The 16743-nt window shown below is 55.0% G+C and overlaps 8 protein-coding genes across 8 annotated transcripts; 4 read left to right on the forward strand and 4 right to left on the reverse strand.

Annotated features, from left to right (window-relative positions):
• Positions 1–336: 336 nt before the first annotated feature.
• On the reverse strand, positions 337–719 carry BO80DRAFT_423324 (uncharacterized protein). The gene has a single exon (XM_025719022.1). It carries the CDS (start codon positions 713–715, stop codon positions 344–346), a length of 372 nt encoding a protein of 123 aa, XP_025577185.1. The 5' UTR covers positions 716–719; the 3' UTR covers positions 337–343.
• Positions 720–1314: 595 nt separating this feature from the next.
• BO80DRAFT_443110 (uncharacterized protein) lies at positions 1315–1773 on the forward strand (the record flags this gene model as incomplete). Its single annotated transcript, XM_025721321.1, has 1 exon — positions 1315–1773. The coding sequence occupies one exon, from the start codon at positions 1315–1317 to the stop codon at positions 1771–1773; it is 459 nt and encodes a 152-aa protein (XP_025577186.1).
• A 929-nt stretch (positions 1774–2702) lies between these two features.
• Positions 2703–3869, forward strand: BO80DRAFT_423325 (uncharacterized protein). Its single transcript, XM_025719023.1, has 2 exons — positions 2703–3032; positions 3097–3869. Exons 1-2 carry the CDS (start codon positions 2918–2920, stop codon positions 3747–3749), a joined length of 768 nt encoding a protein of 255 aa, XP_025577187.1. The 5' UTR covers positions 2703–2917; the 3' UTR covers positions 3750–3869.
• A 753-nt stretch (positions 3870–4622) lies between these two features.
• Positions 4623–6247, forward strand: BO80DRAFT_402557 (uncharacterized protein). The gene is made up of 2 exons (XM_025717613.1): positions 4623–4973; positions 5121–6247. The coding sequence occupies exons 1-2, from the start codon at positions 4796–4798 to the stop codon at positions 6065–6067; spliced, it is 1125 nt and encodes a 374-aa protein (XP_025577188.1). The 5' UTR covers positions 4623–4795; the 3' UTR covers positions 6068–6247.
• Positions 6248–6479: 232 nt separating this feature from the next.
• Positions 6480–8116, reverse strand: BO80DRAFT_463105 (uncharacterized protein; the record flags this gene model as incomplete). The annotated part of the gene is made up of 2 exons (XM_025722568.1): positions 6480–7384; positions 7444–8116. 2 exons carry the CDS (start codon positions 8114–8116, stop codon positions 6480–6482), a joined length of 1578 nt encoding a protein of 525 aa, XP_025577189.1.
• A 251-nt stretch (positions 8117–8367) lies between these two features.
• On the reverse strand, positions 8368–11060 carry BO80DRAFT_19421 (succinate dehydrogenase [ubiquinone] flavoprotein subunit). Its single transcript, XM_025714138.1, has 6 exons — positions 10978–11060; positions 10834–10885; positions 10701–10774; positions 10482–10645; positions 9042–10430; positions 8368–8992 (listed from the first exon to the last, which is right to left on the reverse strand). Exons 1-6 carry the CDS (start codon positions 11017–11019, stop codon positions 8773–8775), a joined length of 1941 nt encoding a protein of 646 aa, XP_025577190.1. The 5' UTR covers positions 11020–11060; the 3' UTR covers positions 8368–8772.
• A 510-nt stretch (positions 11061–11570) lies between these two features.
• On the reverse strand, positions 11571–13343 carry rpt1 (proteasome regulatory particle base subunit RPT1). Its single transcript, XM_025724248.1, has 4 exons — positions 13094–13343; positions 12914–13028; positions 12636–12865; positions 11571–12587 (listed from the first exon to the last, which is right to left on the reverse strand). The coding sequence occupies exons 1-4, from the start codon at positions 13186–13188 to the stop codon at positions 11708–11710; spliced, it is 1320 nt and encodes a 439-aa protein (XP_025577191.1). The 5' UTR covers positions 13189–13343; the 3' UTR covers positions 11571–11707.
• A 94-nt stretch (positions 13344–13437) lies between these two features.
• On the forward strand, positions 13438–15533 carry BO80DRAFT_423328 (chaperonin-containing T-complex subunit CCT4). The gene is made up of 7 exons (XM_025719024.1): positions 13438–13587; positions 13640–13691; positions 13742–13764; positions 13818–13847; positions 13898–13927; positions 13975–14547; positions 14603–15533. Exons 1-7 carry the CDS (start codon positions 13540–13542, stop codon positions 15455–15457), a joined length of 1611 nt encoding a protein of 536 aa, XP_025577192.1. The 5' UTR covers positions 13438–13539; the 3' UTR covers positions 15458–15533.
• Positions 15534–16743: the final 1210 nt, after the last annotated feature.

Below are 16743 nucleotides of genomic sequence, written 5' to 3' on the forward strand. Positions count from 1 at the left end.
GGACATGGAAATGGAAGGCTTGAGGTTCACATGCATTCATTCATTAAAATTATTTACTCATTGGATACCGAAACCGGCCGTGCCTGGTTCGCCCTTGCTTCAATGCCCGAAACTCCTCGCTAAACCCAACCCGAAATGACCCTGGTGCAACCGGTGACAACCACAACAATAAGAAATGAACAAGATAAGGAAATGTCTCAAGGAGTGATCCAGCATACTGGAAGGATGGTGATGACGGTGATAGACAAATGAAAAAACCGTCGTGCCAGACGGATATCGCTCAGTGGCTATGCAAAACGAACAGAACAATTGTCGAAGAAAAGAAGGTGAGAAGGAAGGATGTTCAGGCTTGACGGCGTCGTCTCAGCTCATCGCGGCTGAGCAGTCGTCGGATTCGTGACACCAAGCGGCAGGCTGTGGAGTCTGCGCAGACGTTAGCGTGGCTCATATGCACCCCGTCTGACAGGTCAGACTGGTTGGGTTTGAAATCTGAGGCGCGAGATAAAGGACGTGTGCACATACCACTGTTCCTGCGTAGGGTTGTTTTGGCCGACAAATCCTCCGAGTACTCGTCCGTGGAGGAGCTGTCGTAGCCCGTGTAGTTGTTGGCCTTGCACCATGGGTATTCGTCGGTCTGAAGCTGGAGAGCCACGACGTGGGGGTATAGTGTCCCCAGAGGGTAGAGGATTTCCTCAGTAGAGAGTTCTCGCTTCATCTCGAAGCTCTGACTGGTCTAGAAGGCATTAGCAAGCGGTTGACCACCAATGAGTAGACAACTCACGTAAGGTTCGTAGTTGGTGCGGTAAGGCATGGTGGGTGGTAGAGATGGTAGTGGTGGTGGTGGTAGTGGTATTAGAGTGGATTGGATGGGTGGATAGACCACTTTATCAGTTGTACAGGTCAATGCGATGATACACGTTCCGAAGAGACTTTGTGATGAATGGAGAACGAGTGTCTCCGTCCGGGAGAAACCTTGATGGTTATATAGCATGAGATAGCGAAGCATGCCGTGGTGGAGGTGGAGAGGTCAGCCACCCGGTCCGTAATCATGAGGGTGGGGAGTCCAGCGCATGGCAGGGTGACCCTGGATTACCGCTGGCTTGGCTGGCCTAAATTTTTATTTTTAATTTTTTTTAATCTCTTCATGGCGGGCACGTCCTCTGTGATGGATCTAATCGCCCGAATGATTTGAATTTAGCGGCAGTCATGATCTCATCATATCATAAGCCTGACGGACTAGTGAGACACCGATCAGGAAAACTGGGACGGGTCTGACTAGCGTCTGACGACCAGGGCTACTTGGGTCTCCCACCTATGGCTGTCCAGTCTGTCCAGGTCGCAGGTCCAGGGTGGACGCCCCAGCAAGCAGGTACGAGGATTGTGAGCGCCCAGTTAGCGGTTCGGCGAGGCTCGGTCGTCTCCACCCGTCAGGCACGCCAGTCGTTTCTAAACCGGATCCAGTGTAGGTTCATCGCGCGGCTGAAGCAGGCGGGCAGCAACCCAGCGGGCAGCACCAGGGCTAGCGTGGACGCCGTCGGCCTCAACTCGACACTGGGGCATTGGCAGTGGTCGTCGCGACTGATCGACGCCGAACCCACCGGTGTGTCCGATAGGCGGTCGCTCGCTCGCTGGCAGGCCTCCCTCCCCTTGCATGTTGGGAGTCAGGTGCATCGGATCTCCTCCACGTTTGCAGTTCCTGGGGGGTTGCATATGTACGACGACTATGAGGGTAAGACGGAGTGCATGCCTGTACCACTCTGGGGGGAGGTGTAACAATCACCCGCATGGGCCAGGGGCACACACACCAGCACCATGTGTTGAGATTGGGAGGGAGCAGGTAATCATGTGTCATGATTGCGTCGTAGAGGTGCGGGGAGGCCAGAGGAGCTGTCACAGATCGGTGTCGACTATTGATTCTCCATCGAGTGGTGACGGTGTCGCCTGGCAGACCGCAATGCTCAAGGTTAGCTGGTTGGCGGGCGGGATTTGACCCAAGCCAGGTCGGGGCGCGATAGGAGACTGGAAAACTCACCCGGTCGGGTCTCCGTCGCTCATTGGCGATGGTCCGTTCATTAAACGCAATCAACGATAGATTAAACCATGGGTTCGCGAGCTGAGGGGGGAGGAGAAGCGAACAGGCCTGAGGCCAGGCTCATTCCAAATCCTGCGGTTAGCGCCATCGGGGTGTCCAGGTTCCCGGGTAGCAAATTGCAAAGGGAGCCACGCCGAACAATGGCCATTGGCCATACACCATACATCCTTTGGCGAACCGCATACCCTAATGAGTTGAAACTAAAAGGGCTAAGAGAACGAACTAGTCGCCCATCATCAAGATCAAATCAAGACTAAGACGGTCGTGGTTATGGAAACGACTTTGCGGTGGTCCCTCGCTCGACTACACCGGACTAACGGGAACGCTGGGAATTATGAAGACGGCTGCGATTGGGGCTTTCGTCGAGGCAGTAACCCAAACGGGCAAGACTACCCTCGGCCTTACAGCCTTAGGCCAAAGTAGGGCTGCACAGCCACCCGGCCCCACCGGCGCCACATCGCGAACTATGCCACTAGTCCTATCATAGTATGATCGTGGCTCGCTACCTGTGGCTGGAATGCTGTGGCTTGACCCATCCCCGTCAATAGCAGCCATTGCGATAGCCTCAGATCCTCGCATGAGCAATAGTTTGCGCGCCAGCTCCACCTGCCATGCGGATCCTCGTGAGCTTGCTCGCACCGTTCTTGGACCTTGCATTTCCGAATGCTAATCCCCGAATTTTCTCGGACTGCCCAGCATGGAGGACAGGAGTATAAGGAGGGCCTGCCCTCGTGGTTCAGCACCTGGATTCACATTCTTCTCAAACCCCAGTCTCCATCCTGACCATCGTGGCCTATCTCTCTAAACAGCACATGTCCCTTTCCAATGGCTGTGAACATGAACGTGAACATGCCTCCCTCCGGCAAAGAGTCGTGGCCAACCTCTCCTCCCTACATCGAATTCCACGATCCATTTTCCGCCGCGTCGCTCGCCTACACAAGTGAGTCCTCCTCTTCCATCTCCTACTCTATCCCTCGTTGGAAGCCGTGCCAACCCCTCCGCAGAACCTCTTTGTCTGGACATGGACACTGAACCCAGTCCCGGTAGACCTGAGCGCCCGGCCCTAGCGGTTCCCATGACACCGTCATCGCCGGGCTGGCCCAACCACGAACCATATGTTTCTCAGGGCCAGGGGCTTCCGCGCACAGGCGCGGAAGATACTCCCGAGCCGCCGGCCGACTTCACGTCGGACCTCCTTGATTCCTGGTACCCGCGCTACCTGGGCTGCACACAATTCTTCGTCGCGCACGCGCAACACACGCCAGCCGTGCAATCACTGGCGGCATTCCTCAATATTCGACTCCCGTGCCAGCAACCGGGGTCCACAGGAGCGCATGTGTCATTGCGGACGTATATCCGACGACTCATTGTGACGGGGCACGACAGTCCGAGCGTATTGGGGGCATTCTTCGGGGAGGATTGGGCGGGGGGAGTAGGGAGCATGGTCAAGCAGGAACGGGTGAACTATCTGTTTACGGCGAAAAGCGGCGGCTGGGCGTCGACGAAGGCGGCGTACGACATTCTGCCGGACGAGCAGACACCGTTTTTGCGGCCGCTGCGGGCACCGGCGGAGGACGAACTACGCGAGGCGGAATCCCGCTGGAGTGAGTGGTTGGCGATGGAGGATTGGATGGTTGGACCTCGGAGTCCGTGGTGATTGTGTAATGATAGTTATGATGATGAATTTCCTATGTGAATTTTCCTTTGTCAAGTTTATTCCTTATGTCGCATATCCCTGCTAACTAGTTAGTTAATGTATTAAATACTTAGTAATCAATGTATATCCCTATGCAAGATGCACATACCCAACCAGCTGGATAGGATACATACCCCATAGGTACTCCGTACAGACAATATAGAACACCATCTGCACTACTCCGTCCTCCCATCTAAGACACGCGTCGATCCCTCCACGCCAATCCCAGCAACAATTCCAAATCACCCCCAAATCCAATACTGACCCCCATGAATTAATTAAGCTCGCTCCCTCCCCCTAACCCAAACGGGCATGACGACGACCCAAGAGCATGGGACCTGTCAAAAACGCGACCAGGAGATTATTCCTCCAAACAGCGTGCATCACGGTGGTGGACAATCCCTTTCAGGCCCACATGGTTTGCCCGAATGCCTAGCAGGTGAAATTTCTGCTTCAGCCAGCCACGGTGCTGACTGCAGTGGTTGCCCGCTTGGCAGCAGCCCGGGGAAGACACTAAGGGGTTAGTTGGTTTCTAGACGGGGACAAAAATAACCTTAGCTGCTTAGCAGGCCGGGGAACGGAGAACTGTCAGTCGGGATTGTAACGAGTGAAGTGGTGAATGAGCGCACCGCCACATCGGGGAAGTCGGGGTCCCCGACGGGACGGAGGATTTTCTGGCGGTTGACGGTTTGGGTAGTTAGTTTGTTTGGTCGGACATGACAAATCTACTTGATAGCTTCTATCACAAACGGGCCAGATATGACTCCTTAGATCCTCCGTACGTAGTAGTTGTTGGTTGATTGGGTAGTGGTGTGACTCATCTGGCGATTTAAAGTCTCCCGTCAGTGTCAATTCGAATTAAGAATGCTGATCGTCGTTGTCACGGACATTTTCCATCTCCTAAGAATAAACGTGGTCCATCGTCTTTGACTAGTTTTCCCGTCTGATTTTTATAATCCTATACGTGTTACGGAGTAAGGTACTGGTCGATCAAACAGCCAGCCACAATGCCCGACCAGGATGCCAATCCCATCTACGAAACCTCACCACGCTCCTCCCGTACCCAAACGGAGCTTCTCCCCCTGCTGCGATCCCATCTCCCCTACTCGCTACCCCTGCTCCGTCGCATCCAACACGAGATCGCCCATCCCTCCCCCACCGCCGTCATCTTAACCACATTCCCGGGTCCAGCTCCAGCTCCAGCTCCAGCTCCTGCAGCCTCGTCTTCAGCCTCGTCTCTTCCTCCAGGGGTCGAAACCCGCCCTGCACTAGTCCAGATTCCAGAATCAGACCAAGTTCCACACCCAGACCCAGCTCTAGCTCCAGCTCCAGCGCCAGCTCCCAGTTCCGGTCCCAGTCCCCGGGTCCCCGAATATGACGTATCCCCCTGGCTACTAGCCTACGTCGACCTCTCCGCAGGCCGGGAGACCCAAATCGTGCTGTACTCGAGTCTAGAGCGCGCCTCACTTCATCCCACCACCATCACCACCATTACCAACACCAACATCACCAACCCCACCATCCCCATATCCACCCTTCCCCCATCCACAACCAAGAATCTCCTCCCCCTCCGCACCCAACTCCTCTCCCTCCTAAAATACATCAAAACCCATCACCTCCCACCCTACCTCTCCACCTTCCCCCCTCCCCCACCGAAAAATGACCACCAACTCGCGCCCCCTCCCCCGACAGCATTTCTGATCGGGAATCTGCACACAGGGGTCTTTTCATCCCTCCTCCGCGAAAAGATCGAGTATGCTACCGCGGACCTAGAAACCGACTTCATCGACGGGATTAAGATCCATCGCTACGATCGCGCCCCCTACGTCAAGTACCTTTTCCCAGAAGAGAGGATATACGCGGAGAATGAGGCGATAAGTGGTTTCCACTTCGGAGATGGGAATGTAAGGAGGGAGGATCTGGGTCTTGTGAGGGCTCGGACGGCCATTCCGCGGTCGGAGGAGACGTTGGCGAGGTTGAGGAGTTGTGCGGTTTATCGTGATACACCTGTTCATTCTATTGGGGAGGGGAAGCCAGTTGCGTGGGCGTTTCTAGGTACGGATGGGAGTTTGGCTACGTTGCATGTGGAAGAGGAAGTGAGGGGGTTGGGATTGGCGGGGTTCGTGGGAAGAGAGGTTATGAGGAGGGGAGTGGAGGATGTTGGGGGGGGAGGGGTGCATGCCAATGTGGCCATGGAGAATCGGGCGAGTCGGAGGGTGATGGAGAAGTTGGGGGGTGAGGTGGGATGGACGGTGACTTGGACGGTGGTGGAGGTGTGATTCATTCTATATATTTTATAGAGTTAGAGGACATAGATGGTGGTATATACGGGAGTACTTCATGATGTTTTGGCCATGCTAGTATAGTAGTGTCTACAGATACTCCCCTCGTACGGGTAACAACTACTCTTCTCTCCTACATAAATAGTGATCTGGGCCGGTATCTAAATAGTAAACATTATCAGATCAAATCATTCAATCATTAAATACTAGTACTACTATCACCAATTTGATGCACTTGACTGTTCCTAGAGACCACGCCCTTCCACCCGTCCTACAATATATATATCCGCACTCTGAAAAGTCCATCAGTTCACAAGGTAAACAACACATAGTACTAGATAGACAGCAAATATACACACATTAATAATATGAAAATAATCAAGAAAATATACTACTACATACACAAATCCTATAGTTTATCTTTATCCTCATCAACTCTCCCCCCACCACCCAGAAACTCCCCCCGCCATTCATCCCGGTAGACCGGGGGGATAGAATTCCGTTCTCTTTCTCCTCTTTCATCCTTGTCCTCACTTTCCCTCTTCTCTTTCTTCAGATTAACTTCCACCCTCCCCATCCCATCCCTTCTATCATGACCAATCCCATCCCCCAAAAACGGATCCTCCACCCGATCAATCGTCGCCGCCAACACCGCCCCATCTTTCGTGACGATTGGATCGGAGGCCCCGGTTCGGGTTTGATATATCCCATCCCTATCCCTTTCCCCATTTCCATATTCATATCCATACTCATATTCATGCTCAACGCCCCTCCCGTAGAATCGATGTCGTCGTTCCACTGGGATATTGATTAACTCTCGCGAGGACTCGGCGGGAAGTTCGGCGCGTTGGCGGTAGAAACCGGTGTCGCTGAGTTCGGCGGCGGTGGCAGCAGGGTTTCGGTTGGGGGATTTGGGGGGGCGGGGGAGGAGTCTGGTCTTGATGTTGGTGTTGGTGTTGGTGTTGGTGTTGGGGGTGTTGGGTAGGGATGGGGAGGGGAAGAGGGATCGGGGGGTGGTCGTGGAGATGGATGTGGATGGTCGGTGGGGGGTTCGGGTTGGGGTTTGAAATGGGGTTATTGTGGAGATGGAGATGGTGGTGGAGGGGGTGGGTGTGTTTGGGGTGTAACCCTGATTGTGCTTGTAGGTGTAGATGGAGGGATGGTTGTGGTTGTGGTTGGAAGGGAGGGTCTGGTGGGTGTGGATCGATAGAGGAGCGGGATGGAGCGACGGGCTTGTTGTGATGGTTGATGATGTTGTTGTTCTTGTTATAGGGGTGGGTGCTGATGGAGGTGAGGGTGAAGGCGAGGAGTTTCCTGGACAGGGTCAGTTGGTTCATTCTTGTAGGAGTGGAGTGAAACTGATGGGGGTGTACCGGTCCGGGCAACTGGTGACTTGGGCTTACTGTCAAAGCCACTCCGCCAGCGCAGCAAGGTAAACGTTCGCTTCTCTCGTCGCTTTCGCGAGCGGTGGATGGAGTAGAGGATCAAGGTGATGAGGAGGAGTAGGGCGAAGGCGCCGCCGACGATACCTGCTATGAGGGCACCGGTGATGGCGGGTGTGGGTTTTGATGAGGATGTTGTTGTAGGGACGGGGGTGGTGGAGGTCATTTGTGTGGTCAAAGGAGCTTGGGTAGAGGAGGTTGTAGATAGGGTCGTGGTAGGACTGATGGTTGGGGAAGTAGTCGTATGCCTGCTCGAGGTTGTCGTCTCCAGCACACTTGATGTAGTCTTGCTGGCCTCTGATGTGGATGGGAGGGAGGATGTGGAGATGGGCCTGGTAGTGCTGGTGGTAGCGACAGGCTCTTGGACCACGGTCGTCACGGATGGGTCATCCTTCGTGGTGACCATGACAGCGACGGTAGAGCTGCTGCTGCTGCTACTGCTGCTACTGCTACTGTCGCTGCCACCGTCACCGCTGCTATCTGGACACACCCCGGTCGTACACGGATCGACCGAGCAGCAACCAGTATAACCGCCCGTCGAACAGACATACCACAGCGTGTTGGCCGGGCAGGACCCATTCTGGCGGACGGAGAGCCGGGCCATGGCAAGATGCAGATGGTTTGCAACGGAATCAAACCAGTGCATTCAACGAATGTATTCATAAAAGCGAGCGAGGTGGATAATCAACGAGAAAGGCAGCACCATTCTGTGAATATCACCCTCCATGAGTGAAGCCACCATGTGTATTCTTTGTCTGTCATCCCGCAATGGGTAGCCAGAAGCCCTAACTGGAATAGTCAAGCGTCCCAGACAACCACCCCGATCCTTCCATGTGGCGAATCTCATGCGTTCGTCTTTATAACCCCCCCCCATCGAGGAGTCGTCAGTGTCTCCACACGTCGCACAGGTACCACTCCAAATCTATTGTTAGATAATCGGTAAACCTCTATGGTCAACATGAATCATTTCGAGTATCGAGTCCCCATCGGGACGTGATTTTCTTTGTGCACGGCCCGAGTTCAAAGACTCAATCCTCACACACCATCCTTTGAAGGCCTCATCGAATGCAGAAAGCTATGTCCGAAATCACATGGTCAACAACACAAAAACTCCATTGTATGGGATGTAACGGCTATAAAGAAATACACGTGAGTACACCAAACTCATCGCCGGGAAAGAAACCTGGATATACACATATGAACACAAATAAACACGGTCGAATTTTCGTCACGCTCTTTTCCCCTCACCATGCATCGCGTCTAGTACACACGCTTGAAGGGCGGCACCGACTTGCACTCAGCCTCGTCCAGGGTGTTGTGCTCAACGGCACGGTAGCCCAGCTCGACCTTGCCGTGGGGCTTCTTCTGCCAGGTGAGCGTGTGCTTCATCCAGTTCTCGTCGTCACGCTCGGGGTAGTCCTCGCGGGCGTGAGCACCACGGGACTCCTTGCGGTTGGCGGCGGCAATGGCGGTTTGGGAACTACTGCAGTTAGCCAACGTCCACATCAAATCTCGCAAGGGATACATACGCGCAGGTCAACAGGTTACGAAGCTCCAGGGTCTCAACAAGATCCGAGTTCCAGATCATGCTGCGGTCCTTGGTACCGACCTGGTCGAACAGACCGTCGATGGCGGTGACCTTCTCAACACCCTCATCCAAACTCTCCTGGGTACGGAAAACGCTGACATCCGTCTGCATGGCCTTCTGCATGGCGCTGCGGATCTCGTTGGTCGACTTGGGACCATCGGCGGTACGGACGAAGTCCAGGTCGGCAATCGACTGGGCACCAGCGTCGGAGCTCAGCTCCTTGTGGGGCTTGCCGGGGGTGGCAATGTCACGGACACGGTGGGAGACGGCACGGCCGAAGACAACCAGATCCAGAAGGGAGTTGGCACCCAGACGGTTGGCACCGTGGACGGACACACAGGCGGCCTCACCGCAAGCGTACAGACCAGGGACAACCTTGTCGTTGCCGTTCTCATCCTGGGTCAGGACCTCACCGGTGTACTTGGTGGGGATACCACCCATGTTGTAGTGGACGGTGGGCAGGACGGGGATGGGCTGCTTGGTGACGTCGACACCGGCGAAGATGGAGGCGGTCTCCGAGATACCGGGCAGACGCTCGTGGAGGAGCTTAGCGGGCAGGTGGCTCAGCTGGAGGTAGATGTGGTCCTTCTCGGGACCGACACCACGGCCCTCACGGATTTCCAGGGTCATGGAACGAGACACAACGTCACGGGAGGCCAGATCCTTGGCGGTAGGGGCGTAACGCTCCATGAAACGCTCACCCTCGGAGTTGAGCAGGTAACCTCCCTCACCACGGGAACCCTCGGTGATCAGGCAACCGGCACCGTAGATACCAGTGGGGTGGAACTGGACGAACTCCAGATCCTGGTTGGGGAGACCGGCACGGGCAACCATGGCCATACCGTCACCAGTGCAGGTGTGGGCCGAAGTGCAGCTGAAGTAGGCACGTCCGTAACCACCGGTGGCCAGGACGGTGTGGTGGGCCTTGAAACGGTGCAGGGTACCGTCCTCCTGGTTGTAGGCAATGATACCGCGGCACTCGCCATCCTCCATCAGAAGGTCAAGGGCGAAGTATTCGATGAAGTAGTTGGTGTTGTGGCGGAGAGACTGTCCGTACAGGGTGTGGAGAAGGGCGTGGCCGGTACGATCAGCGGCGGCGCAGCAACGGTAGGCCTGGCCACCCTTGCCGTACTCCTTGGACTGACCACCGAAAGCACGCTGGTAGATACGGCCGTCCTCGGTACGGGAGAAGGGGCAACCGTAGCCCTCCAGCTCACGAACACTGGCGGGGGCTTCTCTGGTCATGTAGTGAATGGCATCCTGGTCACCGAGCCAATCAGAACCCTTCACGGTGTCGTACATGTGCCATCTCCAGTCATCCTCGTGCATGCTACCAGTCGATTAGCGCCACTCGCAATGGACTCAACAAAGGACGACTCACTTGCCAAGAGCGGCGTTGATACCACCCTGGGCGGCGACAGTGTGAGATCTCGTGGGGAAAAGCTTGGAAACACAGGCAGTGTTGAAGCCAGCTTCCGCCAGACCGAAAGCGGCACGCAGACCGGCACCTCCAGCACCGACGACGACGGCATCGTACTCGTGGTCCTGCAATTGAATTAGACGCCAACCGTCCCGCGATACTAAGCCAGCAGCAGCTTACAATGATGGGGTACTTCTGTGCGATGAAGCCTTCGGCCTCCTTGGCGCGCAGAGGGCCGTTGCCAAATATCCGGGCTAGCGGAGGGACGAGTTAGCAGAGGCGACAAGGGGCACGTTGCGAGTCCAATGCGTACCAGCCGGGCGGGAAGAGGAGAAGAGACGTCTCTGGCCCAAAGCGCGGGAAATCTGCGCAACATAACAAGTCAGTATGGTCCTCGAAAGGAGAGGGGCAGCGCGAGCCAGATTTCGGCATCACGGACAGGACGTCGGATACTGACCTTCGATGCGGGAGCTAGGCTCCGCAAGCCCAGGGAGCTCATGATGACGGATCAAGAGAAAAGAAACACTTCTCTAATGAGTCCAGTGGAGGGGAGAGGTGGTAAAAGCGGGATACCAGCACACAAGGACGGGGAGAGGAGAGGCGAGGTCAAGGCCGGTGGTGCTTGCGAGCTGCACTTTTGGATCGTCGGTTCTGGCGAAGAGAGCGAAGAATGGCTGACATAATCACCCTCTCACTTGCCGACGGGGAGGGCCGGGGCCGAAAGCACCAATCAGCGCGCGCGGAGTGGTAATCACCTCGGGCAGCTGGCAGCCTGTCATTGGCCGCGGCTGTGGAGGCACGTGGCCGGTGTTCTTTTAACCCGGCTGAGCGCGAAGAATTCCGGAGCAACACGGCCGGCCTGGGGACGGGCGTTGCTGGGGGCTTACGGGGGGTGATCGGCTTGGTTTAGCACCTCAGGGTTTCTCTGGAGGGGCCCCGGATATGCCTCGATCTGACATCTTGGTGCCATTGACCGTGGTGGCTGACGGATCCGAAGATGCCGGGTACGCCTCCTCCCTTGCGGATGCAGGTAGGCTTGCACCTTACAAGCTCCATGTCGTGTGACAAGCATTACTATCATGTATAACCGCAGAATCCTATTATAGACCCAATCGTAGACTGAAGTTCCATGTCAAGTTGATCATATACATCCATTTAGCCATACAATCACCGATTGGCGACCGCGTCTAGTTGTACTGCATGTACGTGGCGGTCGAGTTGAACTTCAGGTTGCCCTTGATCACCTTGTCCACCGCGGCCAAGAAATCCTTCTCCGTGGCCACCTTCCGCCGCGCCCGAATGGCAAACATGCCCGCCTCTGTCGCAACACTGCGGAGCTCCGCTCCCGTAGCGTTCGGGCACAGTCGAGAAATCAGCTCCCATCGGATGTCACGCTCCACCGACATGCTCTTGGCGTGGATCCGGAGAATGTTGGCACGGCCTTCAACATCCGGAAGCGAGAACTCGATCTTACGGTCGATACGACCGGGACGCATCAGGGCAGGGTCCAGAGTGGACGGTCGGTTGGTGGCGAACATGACCTTGATGTTACCACGGGCGTCGAAACCATCCAGCTGCGTAATCAACTCCAGCATTGTACGCTGAACCTCGTTATCACCACCCGCTCCGTCGTCGAAACGAGCACCGCCGACCGCGTCGATTTCGTCGAAGAAGATAATGCACGCCTTCTTGGTTCGGGCCATCTCGAACAGCTCGCGGACCATCCGGGCACCCTCACCAACATATTTCTGCACCAGCTCGCTACCAATGACACGGATAAACGTGGCATCCGTTCGGTTGGCCACGGCTCGTGCACAAAGCGTCTTACCCGTACCGGGAGGTCCGTAGAGCAGTGCACCCTTCGGTGGGTCGATACCAAGGTTGACAAAGCGCTCTGGTGACAGCAATGGCATCTCGACGACTTCACGCAGCTTCTCAATCTGTTCCTTGCATCCTCCGACGTCACCATACGTCACATCGGGCTTGTCCTCCACGGTCATCATCGTCACACTGGGGTCGATCTTGGGAGGGAGAGGGAGCATAATCTGATACTTATTCCGGTCGACACTGCAATCTGTTAGCGTAATCGCGACATAACAAAGCAACCGGACATACCCGACTCTCATGCCTTCCTCGATATCCGTAGGACTCACGCGCTCCCCTAGATTCACCACGAATTTGGCGATCTGTTTAACGTTGATGACATATTTGCTCTTCTCTGAATCCTTCTCATCTTGGATGATCTTTGTGCAACGGGCGACCTGCAGCGGTTGCTCCTCGGCCATGCGTTGCCGATCCGCAGCAACATCCCAAAGGTGTGGAGGCGCAAGACCGGTATCGGATTCCTAAGCAGCCAGTCAGCCGGATCGTGACGCACGCGACGAACCTAGTACCTTGACGCCAATCTTCTCGTTTACACTCGCTTGTCTCTCCTTGATCTGCTTTTCGAGCTTCTTTAATGCCGTGGCGTAGGGAGCGGCGCCGTAGGTCTTTAGTACTTGGATGTCCCTGTTCGAGTTAGCCATCCAGTGGACCATCCATCGTCCACGCCAATAAACACCCAGGACACCTACTCATCGGTGAGGGGGGTGATCTTCTTCTCTGGCTCTTCATCATCGGCGAAGTTCTTCTTGTACTTCTCCCAGTTCGCTCCCGTGGCGCTAGGCATGGTGACGGAAGGGGATGTGGCAAGACGGCAGGAAGGAGGACGGGATGAAATCAAATAGAAAAGATATATTCGTTAGGAGGGAATGAAGGGATGAGACAGTGGTTGTAGAGCAGCACAGGCGTGGGGGTGATGGAGCTTGACGATGGAAGAGTGATGTGGTGAGCTCAGCTTGATGCGGTTCGAGCTGTTGACGCTAGTGGCCGCCAAGCCCAGCAGCAACACCGCCCAAAACGCAACACCGAAGAAATTCCCAGAGCCGCCTCCAGGTTCTGGATCCCCCTCGCCCACCCACCTTGCTTTATTCTCCCCGGCTTCATCCATCTACGGTGTCCTATCGTAGTTATCTTCATCATGGCGACAACAGCTCCCCAGGGGGCCGTCGGCAACAATGCCTTCAAGGTGCGTTGTTGCGGAGCGAAATGCGTGTGGGCCGTTTTCTGATAGACAGCAGGACAAGGAGAAGCCCATGGCGGTGCGTACGGCCAACATCTTGGCTGCTAGAGGTATGTTTGATGCACGGAGCGTTTGAGGTTATATGCTAATTGCCCACCAGCCGTCGCCGACGCCATCAGAACAGTACGCTTGTTTCCATATCGATATGATCAATGAGGGGCTAACCCACTATGCAGTCGTTGGGACCCAGGGGTATGGACAAGATGGTAGGAAGAGCATCGACTAATCATCAGAGCCGGTGGCTAACATAGCATAGATCCAAACGCCCAAGGGAAACACCATCATCGTACGATTACCTCACTCCGTTCACCTACACCCCGCTAACCCCCGCAGACCAACGATGGAAACACCATGTTGAGGGATATGAGCGTCATGCACCCCGCGGCTAGGATGCTGGTCGACCTGAGTGCGGCTCAGGATGTCGAGGCCGGTGATGGTACCACGTCGGTCGTCGTTATTGCCGGAAGTCTGCTCGGTGCTGCGGAGCGACTGCTCACCAAGGGTATCCATCCCACCGTCATCTCGGAGTCCTTCCAGAGGGCCGCCGCCGCCGCCGTCGAAATCCTCCACAACATGTCTCGCCCGATCAACCTGACGGACCGCTCCACCCTCCTGCAGGCGGCCTCCACCTCCCTTTCCTCGAAAATCGTGTCGCAGCACTCCAGCCTCCTCGGTCCGATGGCCGTGGATTCCGTGTTGAAGGTTGTCGACCCCAAGACCGCCGAGAATGTCGATCTCCGGAACATCCGTATAGTGAAGAAGGTTGGCGGAACGATTGAAGACAGTGAGATGGTCGATGGCTTGGTGTTGAACCAGCAGGTTATCAAGAGCAGCGGCGGTCCGACCAGAATTGAGAAGGCCCGGATAGGTCTGATTCAGTTCCAGCTCAGTCCCCCTAAGCCTGACGTACGCTTCTGGACTCCTTCAGCGCGGATATGGGGTGCTAACAGTGACGCTACAGATGGAGAACCAGATCGTGGTGAACGACTACCGCCAGATGGACAAGATCCTCAAAGAAGAGCGCCAATACCTCCTCAACATGGTCAAGAAGATCCAGAAGACGAAGTGCAATGTCCTCCTCATCCAGAAGTCGATCCTCCGTGATGCCGTCAACGACCTGTCCCTCCACTTCCTTTCTCGTCTCAAGATCCTGGCCATCAAGGACATCGAGCGCGATGAGGTCGAGTTCCTGTGCAAGAGTCTGGGTTGCAAGCCTGTTGCCAACATTGACTCTTTCACCGAGGACAAGCTGGGTACCGCAGACCTCGTGGAGGAAGTCCAGCAGTCCGGCGCTCGCTACGTGAAGGTCACCGGAATTAAGACCCCCGCTGTTGCCAGCAACCAGACCGTGTCGATCGTCGCCCGTGGCGCCAACAACCTCATCCTGGACGAGGCGGAACGTTCCCTGCACGATGCCCTCTGTGTCATCCGTTGTCTGGTGAAGAAGCGCGCCCTCATCGCCGGTGGTGGTGCTCCCGAAATTGAGATTGCCCATGCCCTGGCCATGCGCGCCCGTCAGCTCACCGGCACCGAGGCTATCTGCTGGAAGGCGTTTGCCGATGCTATGGAGGTCATTCCCACCACGCTGGCGGAGAACGCTGGTCTGAACTCGATCAAGGTTGTCACTGAGCTGCGCCACCGCCACGCCCAGGGCCAGCACAACGCCGGTGTCAGCATTCGCAGCGGCGGTGTGAAGGACGACATCACCGAGGAGAACATCTTGCAGCCGCTCTTGGTCAGCACCAGCGCGATTGAGCTCGCTGCGGAGACGGTGAAGATGATCATGAGAATTGATGATATTGCTTTGTCGCGGTAATTGACGGGTGTGGAATGGAAAAGTAGGTGGTGTACTGTGATGAGTAATTTATCAATCATACCATGTTCAAGATAGATAAGACTGTATATGCACATAATTGTTAGTAAGTTGCCATCTGATCGATCAATCCAACGGTAGGGTGATCTCGATTCGATGCTCTTCAGATCTATTCTATTCCCGATCTGTGCTCACGCCATTGGCCGGAGCAGATGCTACACCATTGCACCCTGCCACCTAACGGTGTCACTGTCCCTCAGTCAGGCCATATTCGTGCAACGCTGGCCAGAGCCTATTCAACTGCCAGTAGCCCAAGATCCCTTGACACAAGTCCCGTGAAAGCTGCTATAAAAGCAGGCTACATCCCCTCCCTTTTACATCGCTCATCTCTCTCTTTCCATCTTCACCATGTTAGCTATATCGTCTATCAAGCACCATACATCTTCCCCACATCTCTCTTCTCTACAAGCTTGCCGGATACCCACCGCCCAAGCAATGTAGACATTCCCTCGTTCCTAGTTCCACGTCTTCATTTACTCCTACTTGAATCATCCCACTATATATACTGTCCACCTTCTCCACCGGTACTAGATCTGATCATTATATTTGCACCAACTGCGATGGAAGATCATCAAGCTGAGCTTCCAATCTTGCATTCCTGACGATGAATCAATCACCTATGTCCCAGCATCCACAAGGAGAGTCGGAACGAAGTGGTACCAACACAGATCTGGATTCAGGGTACCTAGCCACCTCGACCTGTTGAATATCCTTGGTGATCAAATTATCATGGCATCTATTCACCCCCCGGAGGAAGAGGTAGTGAATTCTAGGGTAAAACTTAGGTTTGTCTAATCACTTCAGTAACCGATTGATACTGAAAGCTAACGTAGAGCGGTTTAGGACATCTTGGCCTTCACAAGCAACACTCCACGTCCCTTCACCTTTGAGCACGTCATCGGCGACGTTCAACAATCATACAGAACCCTCCAGTCTGACATGCAAAGGACGGACTGTACGTACCTTTTTCCTTCCATCATTACAAACATACACCTGCTTATACGAAATGTATCCTAGAGACAATTGCCAAGCTATATCCAGTACTAAAGACACGTCCTGTGCCCAGGAACAGCGTATGATGAAATTTCACACATTCGATTAACCAGCGTAAGCCTCTGCTCGACCTACCCTGGTTCCAATGTGAAGTCATCGAAACGAATGCTACAATGTCCGAAGAAGCATCCCGGCAGTGCACCTGCGGGCTCGAGCAACCTTCAATCCGCGTAACA

Source organism: Aspergillus ibericus (assembly GCF_003184845.1).
Source record: "Aspergillus ibericus CBS 121593 unplaced genomic scaffold BO80scaffold_11, whole genome shotgun sequence".
NCBI lineage: Eukaryota > Fungi > Ascomycota > Eurotiomycetes > Eurotiales > Aspergillaceae > Aspergillus > Aspergillus ibericus.

What these genes read in the sequence shown, in the direction of transcription:
- BO80DRAFT_423324 (XM_025719022.1), bottom strand. Translation starts at nt 715, where the DNA reads ATGAAGCGAGAACTCTCTACTGAGGAAATCCTCTACCCTCTGGGGACA.
- BO80DRAFT_423325 (XM_025719023.1), top strand. Translation starts at nt 2,918, where the DNA reads ATGGCTGTGAACATGAACGTGAACATGCCTCCCTCCGGCAAAGAGTCG. An exon ending in CGCGTCGCTCGCCTACACAA is followed by an intron (nt 3,033 to 3,096) that starts GTGAGTCCTCCT and finishes ACCCCTCCGCAG; the next exon opens with AACCTCTTTGTCTGGACATG.
- BO80DRAFT_402557 (XM_025717613.1), top strand. Translation starts at nt 4,796, where the DNA reads ATGCCCGACCAGGATGCCAATCCCATCTACGAAACCTCACCACGCTCC. An exon ending in CATCTTAACCACATTCCCGG is followed by an intron (nt 4,974 to 5,120) that starts GTCCAGCTCCAG and finishes CTCCAGCTCCAG; the next exon opens with CGCCAGCTCCCAGTTCCGGT.
- BO80DRAFT_19421 (XM_025714138.1), bottom strand. Translation starts at nt 11,019, where the DNA reads ATGAGCTCCCTGGGCTTGCGGAGCCTAGCTCCCGCATCGAAG. An exon ending in GCCTAGCTCCCGCATCGAAG is followed by an intron (nt 10,886 to 10,977) that starts GTCAGTATCCGA and finishes TATGTTGCGCAG; the next exon opens with ATTTCCCGCGCTTTGGGCCA. An exon ending in ATCAACGCCGCTCTTGGCAA is followed by an intron (nt 10,431 to 10,481) that starts GTGAGTCGTCCT and finishes ATCGACTGGTAG; the next exon opens with CATGCACGAGGATGACTGGA.
- rpt1 (XM_025724248.1), bottom strand. Translation starts at nt 13,188, where the DNA reads ATGCCTAGCGCCACGGGAGCGAACTGGGAGAAGTACAAGAAGAACTTC. An exon ending in ATCACCCCCCTCACCGATGA is followed by an intron (nt 13,029 to 13,093) that starts GTAGGTGTCCTG and finishes TAACTCGAACAG; the next exon opens with GGACATCCAAGTACTAAAGA. An exon ending in ACGAGAAGATTGGCGTCAAG is followed by an intron (nt 12,866 to 12,913) that starts GTACTAGGTTCG and finishes CTGGCTGCTTAG; the next exon opens with GAATCCGATACCGGTCTTGC.
- BO80DRAFT_423328 (XM_025719024.1), top strand. Translation starts at nt 13,540, where the DNA reads ATGGCGACAACAGCTCCCCAGGGGGCCGTCGGCAACAATGCCTTCAAG. An exon ending in TCGGCAACAATGCCTTCAAG is followed by an intron (nt 13,588 to 13,639) that starts GTGCGTTGTTGC and finishes GATAGACAGCAG; the next exon opens with GACAAGGAGAAGCCCATGGC. An exon ending in CAACATCTTGGCTGCTAGAG is followed by an intron (nt 13,692 to 13,741) that starts GTATGTTTGATG and finishes ATTGCCCACCAG; the next exon opens with CCGTCGCCGACGCCATCAGA.